General features: G+C 40.4%; 1 protein-coding gene and 1 long non-coding RNA gene across 2 annotated transcripts in view; one reads left to right on the top strand and one right to left on the bottom strand.

The window, feature by feature from the left end:
* Positions 1-28: 28 nt before the first annotated feature.
* On the top strand, positions 29-10,236 carry LOC115794568 (cytochrome P450 4F3-like). The gene is made up of 13 exons (XM_030750145.1): positions 29-235; positions 425-569; positions 658-711; positions 860-987; positions 1,662-1,783; positions 1,859-2,005; positions 2,891-3,020; positions 8,183-8,249; positions 8,412-8,541; positions 8,635-8,768; positions 9,035-9,099; positions 9,178-9,260; positions 9,342-10,236. The coding sequence occupies exons 1-13, from the start codon at positions 29-31 to the stop codon at positions 9,559-9,561; spliced, it is 1,632 nt and encodes a 543-aa protein (XP_030606005.1). The 3' UTR covers positions 9,562-10,236.
* Positions 10,237-13,710: 3,474 nt separating this feature from the next.
* The window catches only part of LOC115790720 (uncharacterized), a 33,131-nt gene continuing 23,744 nt past the window's right edge, over positions 13,711-23,097 (bottom strand). The window contains exon 4 of the long non-coding RNA XR_004020808.1: positions 13,711-13,871. This is a non-coding gene — a long non-coding RNA (uncharacterized LOC115790720). The remainder of the gene's footprint in view (positions 13,872-23,097) is intronic.

The following is a 23,097-nucleotide window of genomic DNA, read 5'->3' as shown; positions in this document are numbered from 1 at the left end:
GTAGTGAGAAACCTGGACCTGCACAGCGATGGCTCTCCTGCTGCACAGTGTCCTCTGTGTGGTCCTCAGCTGGACAGGCCTCTGTTCACTCCTGTACATATTCAGTACAGGACTGCTTGCTGCGGTTGCAATCTGGACTGTGAGGCTGCTGCTGCGTCACGCCTGGTTCACTCACAGGCTGTCCTGCTTCAGCAAACCACAGGCACGCTCGTGGCTGCTGGGCCATCTGGGACAGGTATGACACAGACATCTATTTTTAATGAACTATTTTACATATATAGATTATAATCGCTACATCATAAGATGTAACTGTTCAGAGTGAAATAGGATGTGCTTTCTGTTGCAAAATATTACCATTATTTCCTCTTTGACTCCTGTAATCAGCACCGATCTTTAAGTCTAGTTTTGTGCTAAAACATGATAGATGCAGAGCAAAGAGGAAGGTCTTCTGCAGGTGGATGACTTGGTGCAGACGTTCAAACACTCCTGCTGCTGGTTCCTCGGTCCTTTTTATCACCTGGTCAGAGTCTTCCACCCTGACTATGTCAAACCTCTGCTAACGGCACCTGGTAGGGTAAAACACCTCAGTCAGTCATTAAATCACATTTCCAAATCTTTTGTTCTTCTCTTATGTCGTCCATCATTTACTTCCTTCAGCCAGCATCACAGTGAAAGACGAGTTCGTGTATCACCACCTACGCCCATGGCTGGGTGAGTCAAATATTTCAGCTTCAGTCTCTGGTTACAGAGTTTACAGGAATGACATGTTTTCCAGTATGTTTAAGACTTAATTCTAAAAGTTGAATGACAGTGATCCTAACTACTCAGCGTTCACACTGATCCGTCTCTTTTGTCTCAGGACACAGTGTGTTGATCACTAACGGAGAGGTGTGGTCTCGCAAGAGACGGCTGCTGACTCCAGCTTTTCATTTTGATATTTTGAAGAGCTACACTGTCATATTTAACTCCTCAGCTAAAACCATGCATGTAAGACACACACAGACACACACACAGTTACACAAACAGTGATCCCATCACAATTTTTCTTCTTATTTACATATTTAGACAAGCAAACATTTGATCCAGTTTGAAACACCACCTGTTGATAAGACTGGAACAGCTGTGAGGAAAATGAGCTTTTCACTTATTTTCAGGCTCTAATTCAGTAATTCAGGTTTATTTATACAGGATCAATTCACAACAACATTGGCATGAATGCACTTTATTCTGTAAGGTAAAGACACTACAGGACTGGAGAAACTCCCAGCAATCAAGTGGGATGGGATGTACTAACTTTGTCACATGACTGTACAGAGCACACACAAACACTGACAAGATGTTTCTACCTGTCATCACTGTTTACTTTATACATTCATGATGGTGCAGAATGGCCGCATGGCCTTTGGTGCCAGCAGCAGAAATTGCATATCTCTTTATTACAGTCATATAATTAAATCCATGTTGCTGTGAGGACTTGTTATCTGTGTTTAATTGTATTTTATGGTTTTTGGTCAGCATGATTGATTTTTATTTAATCAGAGTCCTGAAACATTCCAGGAGGCTGAACACAGAAAAACACACAGTCTGCATCCACACTGATTCCACGTCATAGAATTAAAGGCGGCCTTCAAAATTCATGTTTCTGTTGTTTCTGTTTCCAGGACAAGTGGTGCCGACTTGCGGCAGAAGGCAAGACTAATATAGAGATGTTTGACCACATCACTCTGATGACTCTGGACAGTTTACTGAAATGCGCCTTCAGCTACAACAGCAACTGTCAGGAGTGAGAACAGCCACTTATTTGAACTGATATCTTCCATTTTTGTTGTACCTGTTTCTAAGAAGATTCTCCCTCCAGGTCTTCCAGTGAGTACGTGTCAGCCATAGTGAAGCTCAGTGACCTGATAATAGATCGACGACTGAACATTTTACACCACTGGGACTGGATTTACTGGAAGACTCAGCAGGGGAAGCGTTTCAAAGAAGCCTTAAACATTGTACACAGGTAAAGCTCTGGGATAGGTGAAGACAAAATTATTAGATCCCTATAAAATGTAAAGGTTTTTCAAAATTTTGTAAAGTGCCTTTTTAACAGAGCAAGGGGTTTTCAATATAGCATTTCTAAGCATACGGTTGAAAACTATTTTTCTTTTGAAAACATAAATGATTTCTTTTTGTACATAATAACAGAATTATTTCAGAAAAAACTAAAATGATCAGGGCCAGTATAATTAGCCTCTGATAAACTGACCTTTTTAATTGAGCCATAGCACAAACTACTGTTGTGCAATGATGTGTTTTAACTTTAGAAAGCTCAAAGCTTGTGAAATCAAGTTAACTACAGTTCTGCAGAAGAGACATCTTCAAGCCAGACTGACGTATGCTAAGGACAACCTGGAGAAATATTGTACATACTGGAACCACATCCTTTGGTCAAGTGAGATTAAACTAGAGCTCTTTAGCCACAGAGATGTTGCTTATGTTTGGAGAAAGAAGGGAGAGGCGTACAACCCAAAGAACACCGTCCCCACAGCAAAACACAGTGGTGTTTGTATTATTATGCTGTGGGGATGCTTCAGTGCATCTGGAACTGGGAATCTCATCAAGATAGAAGGAATCATGAAGAAAGAAGGATACGTAAATATTTTGAAAGAAAACCTCAAGCAGTCAGCAGCAGAACTGGTTCTGGGTCATTGCATTGTCTTCCAACATGACAACGACCCAAAACATACATTGCTTCCCATGGCAAACCAGGCTCCAGAAGAACAGAGTGAGCATTATTAACTGACCTGTACTTGAATGGATCTGTGAAATAATTCTGTTTATGTGTGCAATGTGGTAAATGCAGTGTATTGGCGTCAATTTTAATCTGCTTTATTCTGGTTTGCAGGTTCACCAGGGATGTGGTTCAGAAGCGCCGTGCCCTCCTCAACCAACAGGGGGAGACAGAAACACAGTCTGATATTGCCACAACGCCACAGAAGAGGAGAGATTTTGTGGACATTCTGCTGCTGACAAGGGTAAGACAGAGGGGCTCAAAGCAGTTTATCAGCCTGAGTGTCTCATTCAGTTTTACAACACCCACAGAAACAGGAACTTCCAAACTGTTAGAGGAGTGTATGTGAAGGAAATTCAACACAGCCAGGCTTTCTTTGCATTACTGACTTCACAAAACATAAAACTAGAATCAGAGGTATCACAGGTATCACAACAGTGGTTATCAGCTTTCTGTGTTAACCTAGGCTTTCCGCTTCAGGCTCGGTGTACAGTCACATAAAAATGGGCAGTGATGCTGCAGAAGGTCATCACAATCACATAATATAGTGGAAAAATGATTATCTCAAGTTATATTTAGTTTACTGCTGTGTGCAGTTTATTTCTAACATGACATTAAACTTTTCATCTAAACATTAAATGTTACTGAGTGTGTTCAGGTCTGGCTCTGTCCTGTAGCCTAATAATGGATACGTGGAAATCACTAGTTTGTTGCCAGATCAAAATGAAATGTATGGGTTGAAAAGGTGTTCCTGGTGCTGAACCTAAAATGTAGGTATATAACCAAATATAAAAACATGCATATATGTTATGCATCACCAACTAAATACATACAAATTCCAGTTTCAATGTGATGCACAGTTTGCACTGCTATAACTTTATAGCTGGGCTTCATTCTGCAGTGTTAGTATGATCTGTCTCAACAGGTTGCACATATAAAGCCCATTGCTTCAGCAGAGAATCTCTATCATACTTAAAACTGTCTGTAAAGAACACTGAGAAAGCAAAAAATAGCCTGGTGTTGTTTATGTGCTAAAAATGGGTCATTTTAACCCACTGCTAGATGGGTGATATGCAATGTGATGCATTATGTCATGCAAAATTCAGCTTTGATGGATATAAATGAGATGTTACTCAGTTTTCAGCCACTTGAATAAGTTGTGTTACTTTGTGGTGCAGACACAACTGAACAGCACTCTTCGGATGTGATTTGTTCTCGGTTAAGGGCTGGCACAACGAGACAGACAGAGAGACCAATGCTAAATCCAAAGTAGTATTTCCAAACAACGAATGATGATCCACTTCCAAAGCCATTTAATTTGAAGTTTTACTGAGACGGTAATGAAGTAATGAAATAATCACATGGAACTATGTGTGGAGTTTGGTTCATATGAGACAGAACCTCTGCCTTTGGAGTGTGGTTAGTACTGTAAGTCTACTTAGTGCAGACATAGTGTTACAAGGTTTATAACCCACTCCCACCAAAGTCCACATGGAACAGTTAATATGATGGACCATCCATCCATCCATCCATCCATCCATCCATCCATCTATGCAGTTACTTCCGCTTATCCAGGGCCGGGTTGCGGGGGCAGCAACCTAAGGTTAGAAGCCCAGGCCTCCCTCTCCCCAGCCACCTTTTCCAGCTCATCCGGGGGGAGCCCAAGGCATTTCCAAGCCAGCCAAGAGATATAATCTCTCCAGTGTGTCCTGGGTCTGCCCTGGAGCCTCCTCCTGGTAGGACATGCCCAGAACACCGCACCCAAGAGGCACCCAGGAGGCACCCAGGAGGCATCCTAGTCAGATGCCTGAACCACCTCAACTGGCTCCTTTCGATGTGGAGGAGCAGAGGCTCTGCTTTGAGCCCCTCTCGAATGGCTGTGCTCCTCACCCTATCTCTAAGGGAGAGGCTAGCCACCCTTTGGAGAAAGCTCATTTCTGCCGCTTGTATTCCCAATCTTGTTCTTTCGATCACTACCCAAAGCTTGTGTACATAGGTGAGGGTAGGGACATAGATTGACCAGTAAATCAACAGCTTCACTTTCACGATCAGCTCCCTCTTTACCGCGAAAGACCGCTGTAGTGTCCACATCACTGCAGAAGCAGCCCCCATCCACTGGTCCAGTGTTCCGTGACCAGGACAAAAACCGCATTGTTACTTTTGAATCTGAGGTTCGACTAATGGACTGACCCTTATTTCCAGCAGAGTGTGATCCCTCAAAAGTTGGAGCACAACCTTCAGTCTCCTTACATATTGGGACCACCACCCCAATCTGCCAATCCAGTGGCACCGTCCCAGATCTCCACATGAAGTTGCAGAGGCATATCAACCAAGACAGCCCTACAACATCCAGAGGCTTCAGGAACTCAGGGCGAATTTCATCCACCCCAGGAGCCCTGCCACCAAGGAGTTGTTTAACTACATCGTACCCCTCATCCCCAGACTCTGCTTCCACTACAGAAGGCGTGTCAGTGGGATTAAGGAGGTCCTCAAAGTAGTCCTTCCACCGCCTGACTATAGCCTCAGTTGAAGTCAGTAATGCTCCACCCACACTATAAACCATGTGAGTAGACCACCACTTTCCCTTTCTGAGTCACCTGACGGTTTGCCAGAACCACTTTGAGGCCATCCGAAAGGTTTTTTTTTTTTTCTTTTTTCATGGCCTCACCAAACTCCTCCCACCACCCAAGTTGCGTTCCGCTTGGCCTCCTGGTACCCGTCAGCTGCCTCCGGAGTCCCACAGGCCAACCATGCCCGATAGAACCACTTCAGCTTTATGGTCCCCTTCACCTCCCGTGACCACCATCTGGTTTGTGGATTACCACAACTACAGGCACTAAACACCGTGCAGCCACAGCTCTGAGCAGCAGCCTCAACAACAGAGGTGCAGAAGTTGGTCCATTCAGACTCAATGTCCTCAGCCACTTTTGGAATGCTGTCAAAGTTGTCCCAGAGATGGAAATTGAAGATTTTGCGGACTTCGTTTAGGCACACGGGTCTGTCCGGCATCCTCCCCCACCACCTGATCCACCTTCTGATACAAATTGCACCCGACCCCCATGTCTCCTCTTTGGGCTGCACCCGGCCAGGCACCACGGGCTAATGCCCGGCCACCAGATGCTCTCCATCAAGTTCCCCCCTTAGGTCTGGCTCCAGGGTGGGGCCCCAGTAACTATCCGGGCAGGGTATACAGCCAGGGGCGCAGCTATATACTTTCTGAGGTGTATGCGAACACATTTTTAGGCGCCCCCCCACCCCCCAACCCAAACCAACGCAACCCAACCCACCCCACGTGCATACACACACCAGGGTTTTAGCCAGAAATTTTTTTTTCAGTAATACTAATTAGCAAGCTAATGCTAACCGCTAAAAGCTGCTTCCTTGTTAATTGCGTGAAGGGGCCTACACATGTAACCAGAAAGCACATCTAAAGCCTAATAACAGTCTTTGTGAACCTGTAGTTACATTTCTCGAGGTGCATGTCATTTTTCTTGAAGGCCTTTCACAGCTCCACTGGTGCTGAAAACTAATGTTTGACTATGGCTTTCTGAATACAAGTGGGGCTGCAACTATTGATTATTTTATTAATTGAGTATTGTACCAATTATTCCATCAATTAATCAAGTAATTGGATAAGAAATAATTTTTCGTACTAACAATTCATCTGCACATTTTAACTTCCATACTGCAGTTTTTCTCTGTCACCTGTCAGACTCAAGCCCTGCGGGCCATTTCCGGCCCAAATCTAATTGATGATTTCATATAGCTATTATTAATAGCCCGCGGGTAAATGTGCTCCCACCACTTATACTACACATCCCACAATTGATCAGTGATCAGCGGATAAAACACCGGTCAGCACTTTTTACAGTGACATTTAGGCTGCCTGACTCCCCAAAAATGACCAAACTAAAAGTGGAAAACAGGGATTTTCCAAACAGGTGGGAGGCAAAAGATCTGACCGCTGACATCGGAGGTAAACCATCTGTTTATTTTCCTCGCTTGCGATGCGGGGAAAAGAGCGGATTGGTGGGACAGATACGGGAGAAGATGAAGAGGGAGACCTGCACAGGTGAGCTGACAGTGCATCACTGCGTCACACAGCAGGAAACGCTGCGCAGCAAAGTCCTGAAGACAGAACGCATCATAAACACCAAAACACAGACAGTAATCTTTATAAGAGGCAAAGGTTTAAATCACGGCAGTTTCAGTCTTTTCTGGAGTAAATAGCTTCTGAATCTGGTGACGTGCTTTATTACACAGGTGCGATGAGCTGCCTGAGGAAATCTGTCACTTCATAGAAAGTGAAGGAAACGGCACCAAACAATCGCACAAACAACCCACAATAGTGTGATTACCACCAGATTGTGATTATAGTGATCGTTCTGGTGGCTACAGCTGATGTAAGGAAAAAATAACAGCTGACATTCTCTGCACAGCGAGTAAAACCACACAGACAATGGAGGCGTGGAAAAAACTTGTCAGCGATGATCCACTCCTGTTAAATCATGCCTGAAATTTTCATTTGATCTTCGTTTTTCTTCTTACTTCTCCTCATTCATGCTGGTTGTCATTTCGATTTCTGTAGCCACGAAATCAAGTGCGCGCATGACCTTAGGGACATCAAACGTGCACATTGTGAACTTTCCCTGCTGTGGTAGATTGTAAATTGCAGTGAAATAATGCAGGCGCAAGCAGCGATCAAAGCAGCTCCTGTTTGCTAAATGCAGTGACAGCAGAGCTCCGAAAGTGAAGCGGTGAAATCCTCAGCCCAACTAGAGGGCGTCTCAGACTGGCGCGGCGCCTTGCGATCAACCGCTAGCTAGAACACTACACACACACACACACACACACACACACACACACACACACACCCACCATCCGCATCCTCTCAACATTTACTGTGTTCATGTGTGCAGATCACTTATTCATGGACTTATAAAATACAAGACTTCTATGACATCACTTGCCGACTGTATTTAAATGGGGACAGGAGAGGTGAAGGAGCAGGGGCGCCTAATCAGCGCCGCGCCTCTGTTATTGATCATGTAATTTGCACAGCTGTTAAATACAGAAAATGCAACTAGAGAAATATTTTCCCACATCGTTTTGGCGCCCCCCTCTTGTGCGGCGCCCCTATGCATTGCATATAGTACATACCCCCTTTTTGCGCCACTGTATACAGCCTTGGGGTATCTTCCATATGGGTCGTTGGAATTGCTCTTGTCTGGCTAAGTGAGTGTGAAGAGAGATGGTGTAGGGGCCAAATTGGAGTTGGTCTCAGAGTGAGAAAATAATTAAAGGCAGATGCAGAAAGTAGGGTGAAGGAGGATATTTTAAATGCATTAAGTTTTTCAGACTGTATCAGTATTACTGATAAACATTGTTACTAAATGTGTGTTGAAGGATGAAGATGGACAAGGCCTAACAGACGAGGAGATCCAGGCTGAGGCCGACACCTTCATGTTCGCAGGTGAGATGTAACTCTTAACAGCAACCTCTGTGGTCACATGTAACAATTACACAATAATGGTAACTGCTGCTATATAATGTAGGATGTGTAATGTCTCTTTAAAGTTGCAGCTCATAGTTTGTTGTCATTCAAGTGTCCCCACACTTCCTCCTTTCTTTGCAGGTCACGACACAACAGCCAGCGCCATCTGCTGGACGCTGTATAATTTAGCACGCCATGAACATTATCAGGAAACATGCAGACAGGAAGTGATGGACCTGATGGAGGGACGAGGTGGACATGAAATTGAGTGGTGAGAAAACAGAAATGCCAACAGCATTATTTGCAGATTCAAATGTTTACATGTGAATGTTACCTCAGTGCACTGACATGACTTATTCTAAAGGGAGGATCTGTCCAACCTTCCCTTCACCACCATGTGCATCAAAGAGAGCCTCAGACTCCACGCTCCTGTGCAGGCTGTAACACGGAAATACACACAGGACATGGTGCTGCCAGGGAATCGCATAGTCCCAGAGGGTGAGAGGGGAAGTTCTCCTTCAAGATTTCAAAATAGTTTTAGAGGTTAAAGAGCCGTGTCTTTCCATGGCTCATGCTCTAACCATATTCAGTATTGGAGATTGACTATAGTTAGAGCATGAGCCATGGCAATTCAGGAGAGTTCACTGTGTGTCAGTGTGAGTTATTAATGTCAAGTTAAGCACTTGATCAGAGCAGTTGGTGACCAATAAAGATTGAAGCTGTATAAATGGAAACTTAATATAAACTTTTTTCTCATAAACCAGGTGTAATCTGCCTCGTCAGCATTTATGGAACACACCACAACCCCGCTGTCTGGACAAACCCACATGTAAGCACTTAGTAACATAAATTTAATGTTTACTAAAAATCTATTATGTTTAATATTTGTTGTTTGCTCTCCAACCAGGAATACGACCCCCTACGATTTGATCCAAGCACCACAAAGAGCCACGCTTCTCATGCCTTCATCCCCTTCTCCTCAGGCCCCAGGTTCAGTTTCATCACTCAGCACTAATCCCAGTGTTAGAAATTGGAAATGTGTTGGTAAAAATAACAAATTTTTCTTCACAGGAACTGTATCGGTCAGAAATTTGCCATGGCTGAGCTTCGAGTTGTTGTGGCGTTGACCTTGCTCAGATTTCGACTGACCCCAGGGGTGAACCCTGAACTTGGGAGCAGTTCGTCAGGAGTTCGCCGTCTCCCCCAGCTTGTCCTGGGTGCAGAGGGAGGCCTGTGGCTGCAGCTGGAGCCTCTGAACACACCCAAACTGAAGGAGCAGTCAGATGAATGATGCAACACATAATGTTAGCTTGTTTTTTAGAAAAGAGTTATGAAAAGCTCAGCCAGGAAGTGAAGCTTAATGCAATCCTTACATTAATGCCCATCGACAGACATCATCTGTCCACAGTAACTTCCTGTTATTTGACCTCATTATTTAGTGTTCTTATTTAATATAGCTCAAACACAATAATAGCCATGCAAATCTTTCATTACTCTCAGACCCTAATTAGCACCTAATTGGTTTGATTTTGAGTTTTCACACATTGACATTAGAACTGAAATCTTCTTGTCAGTGCCTGATGAAACTGTGTGCAGGAAACAGATATTCAGCTCACACAAATAAGACTTCAAATTATCTTTAACCTGTGGAGAGACACAGAACATTTACATGAATATTTCCTTTCTCATATTTTGGTGGCTCAGCTGATCTGTTGTCCCTAAAAAGAACACAACTGAACTAAAGACATGAATAAATGTCCTGCATAAAAAGACATCCAGGTCACCACAGTGGAAGAATTCACTTTTAAATCAGAAAGCCTGCAGATTCATATTAAAACTGGACCTCTGTTAGAATTTGGTCTGCATTTTGTTAATGTGCTGTAAAAATTGCTACAGGCAAAGTCTTGCTCTTTATCGCGCACAAAAATGTGCAGAAATGTTTTGTATTTGGCTTGTTTGATTCTTCATGAAAATGTATTCATATCATAAATCCAATAAAAAAGAGAGAACAACCAATTGTTGGATGAAGAAAGTTTATTCTAATTTATTCCATGTGATTTATTCAAATTCTTCCACTTCCATAATAACCATAGCTTTTTTTTTGCTTTTTTTTAAATTAAGCTTCAAGCTGCACAGGTTTGCCATGGTCACATTGTATCACCCTGAGTTTGGTTTCTGAGCATGAACAGGGATTTTTGCTCAACTGCTTACAGTCGATAACCTCGTACTCTGTATGGATGAATCCCGTGTTTCTTTTTGCACACAAAGTCACAATTGATTCCAAATACTCTCCTTTGATTAAAGTATTTTTCTCCTTGCATTCATTTCTGCCGTTGATGTTTTTCATCATTCAGCAGCAGCAAACACTGAACCTTCAGGATCCCCTGATAAAGAAAAGCAGAGCATTTACATTCATCTTTCCTCTCTTTTGTTTTGGTGGTGCAGTTGATCTGTCCTAAATTTGAAATGGTGCACATAGATATAACACTGATCACATTTGATTTTAGGTTATCTTTAAAAGTTTGCAGATTTACAGTAAAACGGTGTTGGACTGCCATCAAAAATGTTTGCATTTATTTGATGCTCTGTAATATCTGCATCAAGCAAAGTCACATTGTAAGTTTAACTTCTGCCAGAGAGGAACAAAGAACCCTACAGTAGGACCTCCCTTTCTAATATGTCAGATAATCATTTGCATTAATACTTACATCACTCATGCACCCATCCTGAGTTTTACCACTTCTTTGTTTGTGATTAGGAAACAATGCAGTTGTCACAGCAAATGACCACAACAGCATGTAGTCTCAGTTTGTTATTTGTAGCTGGTTTTACATTAAAGAAGGTATTTCTGCATGTTTACTGCCCAAACTGTAACTGTTTCTTCAAAGTACTTTTGCACAGTGATGTATTTACGCAACTGTACATTTACTAAATCCTGTGTGCACTCTTCTAGCACAACATGCCTGTGTCAACAAGTGGCAAATTATGAAGTAGCATTTGAAAACTGAGCATTTATCCATCTGAATGCGATGGACCTTTGTTACATGTTCAAAGAGATTGTTCGTGTTTCTGCATTTTACAAGCAGAAGATCAGTTGCACTTGTGGCCATGAGCTTTGTCATGATAAGTCATGTGACATGCAACCACTTTTAGTTCTCAGCACCATGGTCACAGACCAGAGTTTGTGTCTGGGTGTGAGAGAGAGAGAGAAAGTGCTCTTTTTTTAGATTGAAATTGGTAAAAATGCATCATCGATTACTGTCTTAATCAGTATCAGAGCTGGTTAGATAAGTGTGAAAGAAAACTTCTATGTAGCAGTAATGCATCCATTATCTTCCACTTATCCCAAGTGCCATAAGGTAAGAGCCAGGAAACATCCTGGAGAGGCTGCCAAGTATTCACACCTACACTGTAAACCCAGATTTTGATTCCACTTAAAAATATTGAGTTCATATTACTTAAAATTGCCTAGAATGTGAACATTACTTGTTAATGCTGAGTAGACAGTACTTTTTGATGGTCTATCTTATTGTAATCATGTGTTTGAGTTCAAACAACTTAATATCATCAAGTTTTGCACCTGCTAAAAATCTAGTTTATACCAGTTTTAACAGACTGACTTAATGTGTAGCTGCATGGTGGCATGATGGTTAGCACTGCTACCTCCCAGGTAGAATGCTATCTAGAAGGACTGGGTTCAATTCTGGCTTGGCCCAGGCCTCATGCTGCTTGGAATAGTTGACATTTAGTGTTTTTGTTCACAACGCTCTCTCGTATAGTTTTTTCATTGTTCCATGGACAAATTTGTAAATGTTAATGTACCAGCATTTAGCAGGGCTGAGTTTTATCATGTTTATTTACCAAATTTAAACAGACACAGTTCAACACTGTAAAAAATATTTGTGTTACTAGGCAGCATGGTGGTGTGGTGGTTAGCACTGCTGCCTCACAGCTGGAATAGTTATCTGATAGTCTGGGTTCAATTCTACCTTAGCCTGGGACTCTTGCTGTGTGGAGTTTGTATGTTCTCCCTGTGTCTGTGTGGGTTTCCTCCCACAATCTGAAAACATGCAGTTACTGGGGCTAGGTTAATTGGTCTCTCTAAAGTGCCCACAGGTGTGAATGGTTTCTGTGTCAGCCCTGCAACAGGCTGCTGACCTGTACGGGGTGTACCCTGCATCTTACTGCCTTGTCAGCTGGGATAGGCTCCAGCCCCCACCACCCCCACACAACTATGAAAAGGATAGGGGAATTGATTGATCAAAAGACATTTTATTTTTTCATGAATTATAAAAGATAAGTTTGGTCAATTAGAACATGCAATTTAGTTCAATTGGAAATGGAGTAGTGCTTACTTAACAGGCTGAGTTAAATGAACTGTTTCATTACTTAAACAATTTAAGGCAACGAGTTGCCTTGGTTTTTTTAAGTAGATTCAACTTATCCGGGTTTACAGTGTATGGGTGATTTAGAACCACCAATAACCAAACCCCACAATTTTGGACTGTGGTAGGAAACAGAAGTATCTGGAGAAAACCAGTGGTGGATTTGAACCTAGGACCTTCTTGTTGTGAGGCAGTAGTACTAATCACCACACCACCATACTACCCAGTACTGACTCTATTTTCTTAATTTCTCCAAGTAGCATTAATTCTCTGGTCTGTAATAAATTATCCCTGGGCCTGTTTCATACCAGAATTTGGTACCCTTGTAGCATACTAATAAGACACAAGGAACAACAACAACACTGGCACTGGAATAGTAACAGGGCATGTGGAAAGGGAGAGACAGAGGACCAGCTCGTCATCCTCTCAGGGATATTCGAGTGTGAGTAGCAGCCAGTCTACATGTGTTTTGTGGACTTGGAGAAGGCATTCGACCCCATCTCTTAGGGTATCCTATGGGGGGGTGCTGCAGGTGTATGCGGCGTCTGTATAACTGCAGTGAGAGCTTGGTTCGTATTGCTGGCAATAAGTCGGACTCATTTCGGATGGGTGCTGGACTCCACCAGGGCTGCTCATTGACACCGGTTCTGTTTATAATTTTTATGGACAGAATTTCTAGGTGTAGCCAAGTGGCGGGAGGTTTCCATCTTGGTGGCCTCAATCTCATCTCTGCTTTTTGGTGGATGATGCAGTTCTGTAAGCTTCATGAGGTGGTGGCCTCCAGCCTGCAGTGGAAGGGTTCGCAGCCGAGTGTGAAGCAGCTGGCATGAGAATCAGCACCTCTAAATCTGACGCCATGCTCCTCGAAAGAACGAGATTGCAAATACAAGCAGCAAAAATGAGCTTTCTCTGAGGGGTGGCTGGCCTCTCCCTTAGAGATAGGGTGAGGAGTGCAGTCATTTGGGAGATGCTCAAAGTAGAGTTGCTGCTCCTCCACATCGAAAGGAGCCAGTTGAGATGGTTCAGGCATCTGACTAGGATGCCTCCTGGGTGCTTCTTGGGTGAGGTGTTCCGGGCATGTCCTACTGGGAGGGGCAGACCCAGGACACGCTGGAGAGATTTTATCTCTTTGTTGGCCTGGGAACACCTTGGTGTCTCACTTTGTGTCATCTTGCATCATCCCAGCCTGCATTTCTGTTTGTTCTCATTTAACCAGCTGCAAGAAAGAAAATGTCTTTAAACACAAACTGAAGCAACAATATCTTGTAACAGAACCAGGTTTGTTTAAGTTCAGTACAATTGGTTTACTTATGGATACATATTAACTGACAAATATGACAGAAGAATTGAGAGTAATTTAATGCAAATGAGCTTCATGTAAAAACTAAACTAAACAAAAACCACAAAACAAGAACAACAGCACAAGAACAATAACACAAAAAAACTTTCTATATAATACATCATCACAGAGATATACTTGTATGTGGATTTTTGGTAACTGTTTCCAGCTAAAAGCAATTCCCAATCCCCATTTGGCAGCCATATTATAACTCACAAATGTACATGTGTGTGTTGTATCGGCTAAGCAAAATAACCCCATCTTATCATATTTTTATTGGCTGTTTTCCTTTGCTATATTTTGTATATGGTGAAGTATTTTAATTTAAAAAAAAAAAAAAAACAGTGCTGCAGTCATTGGTTTCATGAGCAATGATGCAGTTATAATAAATGCTCTTGTAAAGGGAAGAACATCTGTGTATGGGGCTCAGTGGTGAAACTGCTTTGTCACTTCTATACAAAACATTTGATACCAGGAAGATGACATGTCAGATTTGAAGAGCAGATGAGTGCAACATCATGTCCAAACAGAATTAAGCAACACACATCTCTGCATGTGAGATAGTCAGAGTCACTGAGCCAATGTCACGTCTGCACAAGTGACTCTTATGAACAAACTGTTTGTAATGAACATTAAACAAAATCCTTCTGTCCTGTTTGCAAAACCTCTGGAGGCTAGAAAACAGTATGAACATGAACAGAGACGACTTACAACTCTTTATGTTAAGTTACTGTTCATGTAAATTCACAGAGGTGCTCATGATGATGAGTATATTTTTTCAGCACTTTAACCCTCTGTGGTATGCATCACAATATCACTAAGGAAGAAAAATGTGATGTTTTAATCGTAAATAATAATGTTTAACTATTAAACCAACTATGTCTATATTATTAGACAGCCAAAAAAAAAATGTGTACATATTTATATGCGTTAGCAGAGAACGTAGTTCTAGGAAGTAACAGTTACTTCTGTGACTCGGTTGGTTTAGTGTTTATGTTCCATATATGGGCTCAGAGCACAGACATGAAGCAGACAGGAAATGTGGTTGCTCAGCTGTTGCTCTGCGCACTGATGCCGCTGATGAGTAGGGCAGCACTATGAGTAATGTAGTAGAAAAGGGCTGGCACAGAGACATCAAGGTTAATTTTCCCCTTTTGCCTTGGATGTTTTTGTTTTCCTCTTTGTTCCTTTTTGGATGATCCTCAGCTGTAAACAGGTCAGTCTTTGGAGTTGTTATAATTTACCATTTTGGTCGTGTATAACGTTGCACTTGTGTGTAATAAAACTTAAGTAGATCAGGCCACATCTGTACCAGTGTGCGAGTTAGATCAAAATCAGTGTTGGCTAAATGGTGCATTTTGGAGTGAATCTTTTGAGTCTCTATCGGATTGATAGAGACTCAAAAGTTGTGTCATATATTCGCAGATCATATCCTGATTAAATGCTACATGTTCATGGACAATAGTGATTTGGTTCTTACTGCAACAAATGAAGATGATGTGTCCTTTTTCAGCTGATACTGTATATGAAAAAGAATATCTGTTAAATGTAGTTTCACATGTTAAATTCAAGTAGCCTGCAAATCCAGAATCTGGATTGGATCCAAATGGCATTTGACACTAGTTCTTGGCCCTCCACAACCGAGAATATCAGATGAATCAGAAAGGTTTTGATAGAGATATGATTTTTTAAAACTTTGCCCTATGTGGAGTCCAGGGTTTAATTGGCTGTTTTTGACTACTTTTGATTTTACCCTTATATTTCACATTAAAACCTGTTTATCTTGCCTCGTTTGGTACAGTTTATTTTTTATTTTCAGCACAATCTTAAATGAGTGACCATACAGTTATTCTTTAATTTTGACATACTGGATTAACACATTGGACCTAAAATCACATAAAAACATGACACTTCCAGGTGTGTCACTTGTCCTTTTGTCCACCAGGAGACAGTGTTTACATTATAGTCTGCCTTTGGTGGCTTTGTGGCTAGCATCTGTTATGTCCAAGACTACACAACACAAGTTGTGAAAACTACTTTTGAGCTATTGCACTACTAGGAGTGACCAGACTAGGATGAGATGGTTTGGACATGTGTAGAGGAGGGTTAATGGAAATATTTGCCAAAGAATGTTGACGATGGAGCTGCCAGGCAGGTAGAAAAGAGAAAGACGACAGAGAAGATTCATGGATGTAGTAAAAGAGGACATGCAGAGAGTTGGTGTGACAGAGAGGGATGCTAGGGATAGGGTGACATTCAATTCAATTCAATTCAATTCAATTCAATTCAATTCAATTTTATTTATGTAGCACCAAATCACAACAGTCACCTTGAGGCACTTTGTATTGTAAGATAAAGACCGCACAATAATAGAGTGAAAACCCCAACAGTCAGATGACCCCCCTATGAGCAACTCACCTCTTTTTACTCTTTCTCTGTTTATACCCCACTCTGCATTTAATCATTAGTTATTATTAATCTCTGGCTCTCTTCCACAGTGTGTCTTTTGTTCTGTCTCCCTCCCCTCAGCCCCAACCGGTTGTGGCTGCCCCTCCCTGCACCTGGATCTGCCGGAGGGTTCTTCCGATTAAACGTTTTTTTCCTTCCCACTGTCACGAAGTATTTTCTCCTAGGGGTGAAAATCTTCTAAATTAAAGAGACACCATTTCCTTTCCAGTTTAGGGGTTATCTACTTTAAGGTGAACATTTGTGAGTTATACCAGGGAGTAAAGCACTTCTGATATGAGCTGCATTGTGGTGGCACATGGCATTGAAGATATCAGGGATGGAGGCAAATGATCCACTGTGGCCTAAGGAGAGCAGCCTAAAGAAGATGACTAAAGTCGTATATTGATGAAGTAATATCCTTTGAATACTTCAAAAAAAATTTTAAAAAGTGATCACAAGACTAATCTAATGGTTTTGTTTCAGTGATCTTACATATCTGATAAGTTGCCTCCATGACTTACACACAGAGCTGTCTGTGAATATCAGCTACTCATTTTCATTGTGTATGAACTCAGCCATAAACTGATGTGGGGTCTGTGAGCTTGTACTGTAAGTGTTACAGTTGTATAGCTCACATTCAGGGCTGCCTTTAGTGGTTACTGTTGAGAAGAACTTTAATTTTCATGCATATTGAAGAGTAATCATCAGCTGGACACTGTTTAATTAATTTACTTTCACCATTCACCAGATTCAGAGAATTTCAGTGTCCAAACACATCTTCACCAACTGGCGCTGCAGAGGACTAACATTTGCCTGAAGCAGTGCAGGTTAACCAGCCAACCACTCACCAGACAAGTCACAAATCAGGGTAATTTGGAAAAAGCTTTACATTGCAGTGACTTAGTATGAGATGAAAAGTTATTTATTTTGAATTAATTTGGAATAACTGTTACTGAATGTTAAAAACTCAGGTATTGTTTTGTTGTAAATCCACAACCTTTAAAGCAACATCCAACAAAGTTCATTTTCCAGAGGGATGTGCTGGGTGTCTTTTTTTTCAGTAAATTAAATCATGTGTCGAGTTTTTTTTTATTTTTTATTATTGAATGATACCATATTTAGTACAGACAACTGCCCACTGAAACTAAAACATGAGAGACGACAGACTAATGGATATCTGTGTTTTTCTTCCCCAGGGAATCATGAGGGTTCAGTGTGCCTGTTTGCTGCTGCTGCTGCTGCTCTCTGCTTCTGCGTTCTCTCAGAGTTATAAGGACTTCAAAAGGAAACACATCCTTCCACAGAAGGGCTCTCATAACTGTAATAACATGATGATAAACATCAATGGCAGAAATGAGTGCAAGTCACTAAATAATTTCATCAATACTCAGGTGACCTTAATTGTGGCTTTGTGTCAATTTAACAAAAATGGATGGATCACCCACAAATGTGATGTTATTGACTGCATAATGATAAGCAGCAAACCTTGTAGATACCAAAATCTAACACTCAGAAAAAACAAAACAATAAAATGTGAAAATGGCCTCCCTGTACACCTTCAGGCCTGAGGCATCAGGTTTAGATGCTGCTGCAAACGAATGTCTTTCTTTCTGGTTTTCTATTGATCTCTGTTTTATTATTTGATGTTGAATCTGAAGAAAGAAGCCACATAAAGAGTCCCATCAGTCAGATTCTGTCCAAACTTAGCTCATGCCACAAACCCTTTAATGTTGGCTTTGCTTAGGTCATACATGGGAATTTTAAAAATGAGGGTTTCTAAAACCACAAAATTAACTGATGGAGAGTCTACAGGTCTGACATCCTCTGAAATGTATCAATGAGGGAGAGCAGAGATGAGTAAAGAAAAAGAAAGAAAAAAATATTCGTGAATCAGCACATAATTTGTTTTTAACCTCCCACGCAAAATAAAGCGGGGGGATATTGTCATCATACCATCCATCCATCCATCCATTCAGGCATCTGTCAGTGAGGTTTTACCTTTCTGGTCTATGGACTCCGAACTCGCAAGGAGTTGATCCATGAAATTTGCCATATGTATTCTTTACTGTTCCCAGATGTGTAACATGATTCATATTCCTGGATGTTTAGTACTCTTTGTATATTTTGGCTGTATTTATCTGAAATGGAGAGTAAACAGCATGGAGGATTTCAGGCTGCTAATGATATGCAGACTCTTTTTCATGTCTGATTGACTTAGCCTTATCATGTGATCATATTGTGGTATGTGACTCTCTATACCTACTTGACCATTATTGACTGATATCAGCAGATTATGCAGTATGGGTGCATTATGTAGTAATATTCCTATACACACATGAGTGTAATGTGATGTGAATACCCTGTAAGTATTGCTGGCTTATTGTTATAAATTATATAAATAGAAAAACATTATGTAGTGCACACCCTTGTACAAGAGTGCAGTATGTACTTTCTCTAATTTGGTTACCAAAGAACAAAGAACAGAGGAAGACTGAGACAATAAATACAAACACAGGATAACAAGGGGATTGGAAACAGATGGAAATACAACTGGGTTATAACTACAGAGGACAAGACCAAGGAAGTAAATCTACAAGACAGGTGGCTCGCAAAATAAAACAGGAAGTGACTAAACAAGACATACAGAAATGCAGACTTGACACAGGAGAACCAGGAATTAAATCCAAATAACTATAACCAAGAACAGAAGTCAGATAACTAAACTAAGAAGACCTGAGAACAAAAAAAAGAACCAACCAGGAACTATAAAAAAAAAGATAACTCAGAACTGCAAAATATAATTCAATTCAATTCAATTTTATTTATATAGCACCAAATCACAACAGTCACCTCAAGGGATTTAAAATAACCAATGAACTAAGAATTGTACAGAGATGTTAAATAGGATTTGACATTCCAAAACAGAAAACGCTCAGTACACTGTAAACCCAGATTTTGATTCGACTTAAAAATATTGAGTTCATATTACTTAAAATTGCCTACTATGTGAACATTACTTGTTAATGCTGAGTAAGCGGAATTGTTTCATGTCCTTTTTTATTGTAATTGTGTTTTTAAGTCCAATCAATAGCTCCTACTGAAACTAAGTTTATATTACTTAAACATCTGTCATTTTGCAACATACTTATTAATTCTGAGTAGACTGTACTTTTTGGTGGTCTATCTTACTGTAATTATGTGTTTGAGTTCAAACAACTTAATATCATCAGGTTTTGCACCCACTAAAATTCTAGTTTATACTGGTTTTAAAAGACATATTTTGATTTTTAAGAACTGTAAAAGATAAGTTTGGTCAATTAGAACATACAATTTAGGTCAACTGGTAATGGAGTAGTGCTTACTTAACAAGCTGAGTTAAACAAATGGGTGGTGAATGATTGCTTAAACTAAGTATCTTCAGTTACTGAAACTCTGTTATTAGTACATTCAACTTAGATCTTTCATTGCATTCCAAAAGGGCCTCAAGTACATTGAACATAGTCCACTGCACTTATTCAACTGTTTCATTACTTAAAAAATTTAAGGGAACGCGTTACCTTTTTTTTTTTTTTTTTGAGTAGATTCAACTTATCTGGGTTTACAGTGTAGTTGGATGTTGTGTTATTTTTGAATACCTTTAATCTTGCACTCCTCACTTTTGAAAGTCGCACTATACCTCCCACCTTGAAATTCATTCTTAACTTTTAACTTAACTTTCTTTTCTTTTTTTTTTTTCATATCCTCAGGCTTCTTAGTTTTGTTATCTGAGTTCTGTTCTTGGCTGTTGTGCATTTTGTATTTAATCCTGTGTTTCAGTTCTCAGGCTTCCTGTGTTCCCAGGTCTGTTTGGTGTTTTGGTGTTGCTTGTTTGTTCTCCTGTTAATTAGATTTAGTCTTGGTCTCTGTTCCTTGTGCTGAAGTTTAAGTCCTCCATTGGCCTTCCTTCCTCTTGTGTCTAGTTACCTATATTGTATTCTTGTTCCTCTACTGTTGGTGTTGTAGTCCCTCAGTGTGTCTGCTTCCCTATGTTGTGTCAAGTCAGCATTTCTCTTTCCATGCCTACTTCCTGTTTTACTTTGGCAATCCTTCGTATCGTTGTATCAGTTTTGCTTCCCTTGTCTTGTTCAGTTGTGCTCGCTGGTGTGTCCTATCTCCCCGATTACCTTGTGTGTGTATATGTTGTCTGTGTCTCCAGCTGAGCTGCCCTAGTTTCCTTGTACCTGATGTACAACAAGCAATAAAGCACTGTATTTCGGAATTCGTGCTTTCCCTCCTGAGTCCTGTGTTTGGGTCCTTTTCCTGCTTACCACACTGCTGAATCGTGACACTAATATGTCAGGGTTGTTGAATATTTACAAGGTTGAGTGGACGCGACATGCTAGCTGGGCATATCTTGGCTTTATTCATGGATGTATGTTCATACATAACCATGCTTTTGTGAGTTGTAGTGGCGTCATCTGGTGGTTTACTCACTGTCCCTGTGGTGACAGTGTCTTGTTGTTTTTCACACTGTGGTCAGGTTACATGGCTAAACTAGTAGACCTTGCTTTCATGCCTCATTTGTGGTCAAATGTTCCCGAAAGCCCTTCAAGGCTTGGGTCAGCCCTGTCTGAGATCCTTCAACTTTCCCATTGTTCTGAGTATTGGTCAGTCCAGTGCTGTCAAACATATTTTTTATGCTAGCAAAGAATAGACCTTGGCTTTGTCAAGTTAAAATACATTGCAGAACCTTCAGCACCGCTTCTTTAAATATTTGGATGTCTGTATATATTTGAGCCTGTATGTAAACTTTTGACCCTGTGTGGATTAGAAAAAAAACAAAATAAAATTCAAACTCGTGCACTCAGTTCTTGTTTTTAAAGTAATTAATGAAGTAATGATGCTGTGCAATCATTTTACCCTGGAAAAAGGACAGTTCAAAGAAATCATTAAAAAAAAAACAAATTACCATGACATTCATGCACATGATGAGTGTATGTGAACTTCTGACAACTGGTCATGTTAGTGAATTGCAGACTTTGAGTCTTGTGATTTCTGAAAGTCTTCACTGTAACATGAATACTGTCAAGGAAGCCCAAGAAAAAGGGTCTGTAGTACAGGCAAGACAGACAGAGCATGATTTATGAGTCTTTTTTAATTCAGGTTTCAACATCAGATGAAAAATAGTGAACCATGCAAATGAGAAAGAAAGACAATTTTCTGCAGTAGTAACTTGGATTAAAGAAGTTTCTTCTACTTTATTCCATGTGATTAACTCACATCCTCACAATTCCTCTTTATGTTTATGAGAAGACACTCACATGCTTGCCATCACATTTTAAGAAATTCTGTTTAAGAAGCAGTTAAGAAGACAACACAGCAGTTTCAAACTCGATTCTAAGGCTGAGCTTTATCCGCCTTAAGATGTACAGGTTCATATTTTTTACTGCCTTTTTCTTTTTCTTTTTCACATTTTATCTTCTTCTTGTCACCACACTTTATTTCTTCGTATGAACAAGGTTCTTTTACATTTTGTCTCACACAGTCAAAACATTTATATGTTAAGTCAATATACTCATCTTTAACTACATCTTTACACAGAGCCTTAATTTTTGCCTCTTCATTTTCTTCAATGAAAGTATTAATTTCCTTGCACTTTTCTGGGGTCTTATGTTTCATATTTTCCCGTGAATTGACATCTTTCATCAAAATATCACATTTTTCTTTTAACTTTGGCTTCACAAGCGTGTGTTTAATTTTGATCTCCTCATAGGTTTGTGAGAGCACAGCAGGAGAGAGGAACAGCAGCAGCAAACAGGCACACTGAACCCTCATGATTTACATTAGTCGGTCCTGTCTTCTGTTTTGATTTTAGTAGAGCAATTGACTGTACTTCATTTGATGTAATTAAAAAAAAAAATCCAGATTAAATAGATGTACAGCACATCACTCTGGGAAATTAATTTTGTGGATTTTTTTTTTTTAAAGTTTGTAAGTTCACAATAAAACAGTACTTGACTTCACCGAAAATATTGTTTACAATCATTTAATGCTTTGCCATAATTTCTCTGAATCAGGTCACCTTGCTCTGGCTGAAATTATAAACATCTTTTCGTAGCTCACCAAGAATTTGTATTTTCTAAATTAGGACACCTACTTTAATTTTTTTTTGCTTGACTGATGACTGGTTGGTTGGTAACTGGTAGTGGTTCTACAGTCAGTCGTCAACACCAGTTGCTGAAGATCTTTTCAGTGAGTGAATAGTTTCTGTGAATTCATTATATAGTGTCCACATGGATGGTCATCATCTGATAGTCTCTTCAATTTGAATGAAAAATGAAGTTTATCACAACAGAAATCAATAGACGCTGCCCTGCATGTATGATATGTAGCTTAGACAAGATTTGCATACTCACAAAATCTAGATTAGGCTAGCAGGGGATGAAGTCCATATATTCAAAGACATCTCTGCATGCACAGTATGAAGGTAAGTTCTTAGATACTCAAGGTCAGACTGCAACACTATAGTTGTCATAGTCTTGTGAACCCATTATGTCTGTCATACATTTTTTTTTTTTGTTACTTTTAAGCATTCATGTACATTTTAATGCATGCATTTAGATTTAGTACAATGGCACAAAAAACTTATGTGAACACTCAGAAAAATGTGTGATGC

The sequence above is a fragment of the Archocentrus centrarchus genome, chromosome 2 (assembly GCF_007364275.1).
Source record: "Archocentrus centrarchus isolate MPI-CPG fArcCen1 chromosome 2, fArcCen1, whole genome shotgun sequence".
NCBI lineage: Eukaryota > Metazoa > Chordata > Actinopteri > Cichliformes > Cichlidae > Archocentrus > Archocentrus centrarchus.
Note: the sequence above shows the minus strand (reverse complement) of the source record. Positions and strands in the feature narration are given on the sequence as shown.

What these genes read in the sequence shown, in the direction of transcription:
- LOC115794568 (XM_030750145.1), top strand. Translation starts at nt 29, where the DNA reads ATGGCTCTCCTGCTGCACAGTGTCCTCTGTGTGGTCCTCAGCTGGACA. An exon ending in ACATTCTGCTGCTGACAAGG is followed by an intron (nt 3,021 to 8,182) that starts GTAAGACAGAGG and finishes TGTGTGTTGAAG; the next exon opens with GATGAAGATGGACAAGGCCT. An exon ending in GAATCGCATAGTCCCAGAGG is followed by an intron (nt 8,769 to 9,034) that starts GTGAGAGGGGAA and finishes CTCATAAACCAG; the next exon opens with GTGTAATCTGCCTCGTCAGC.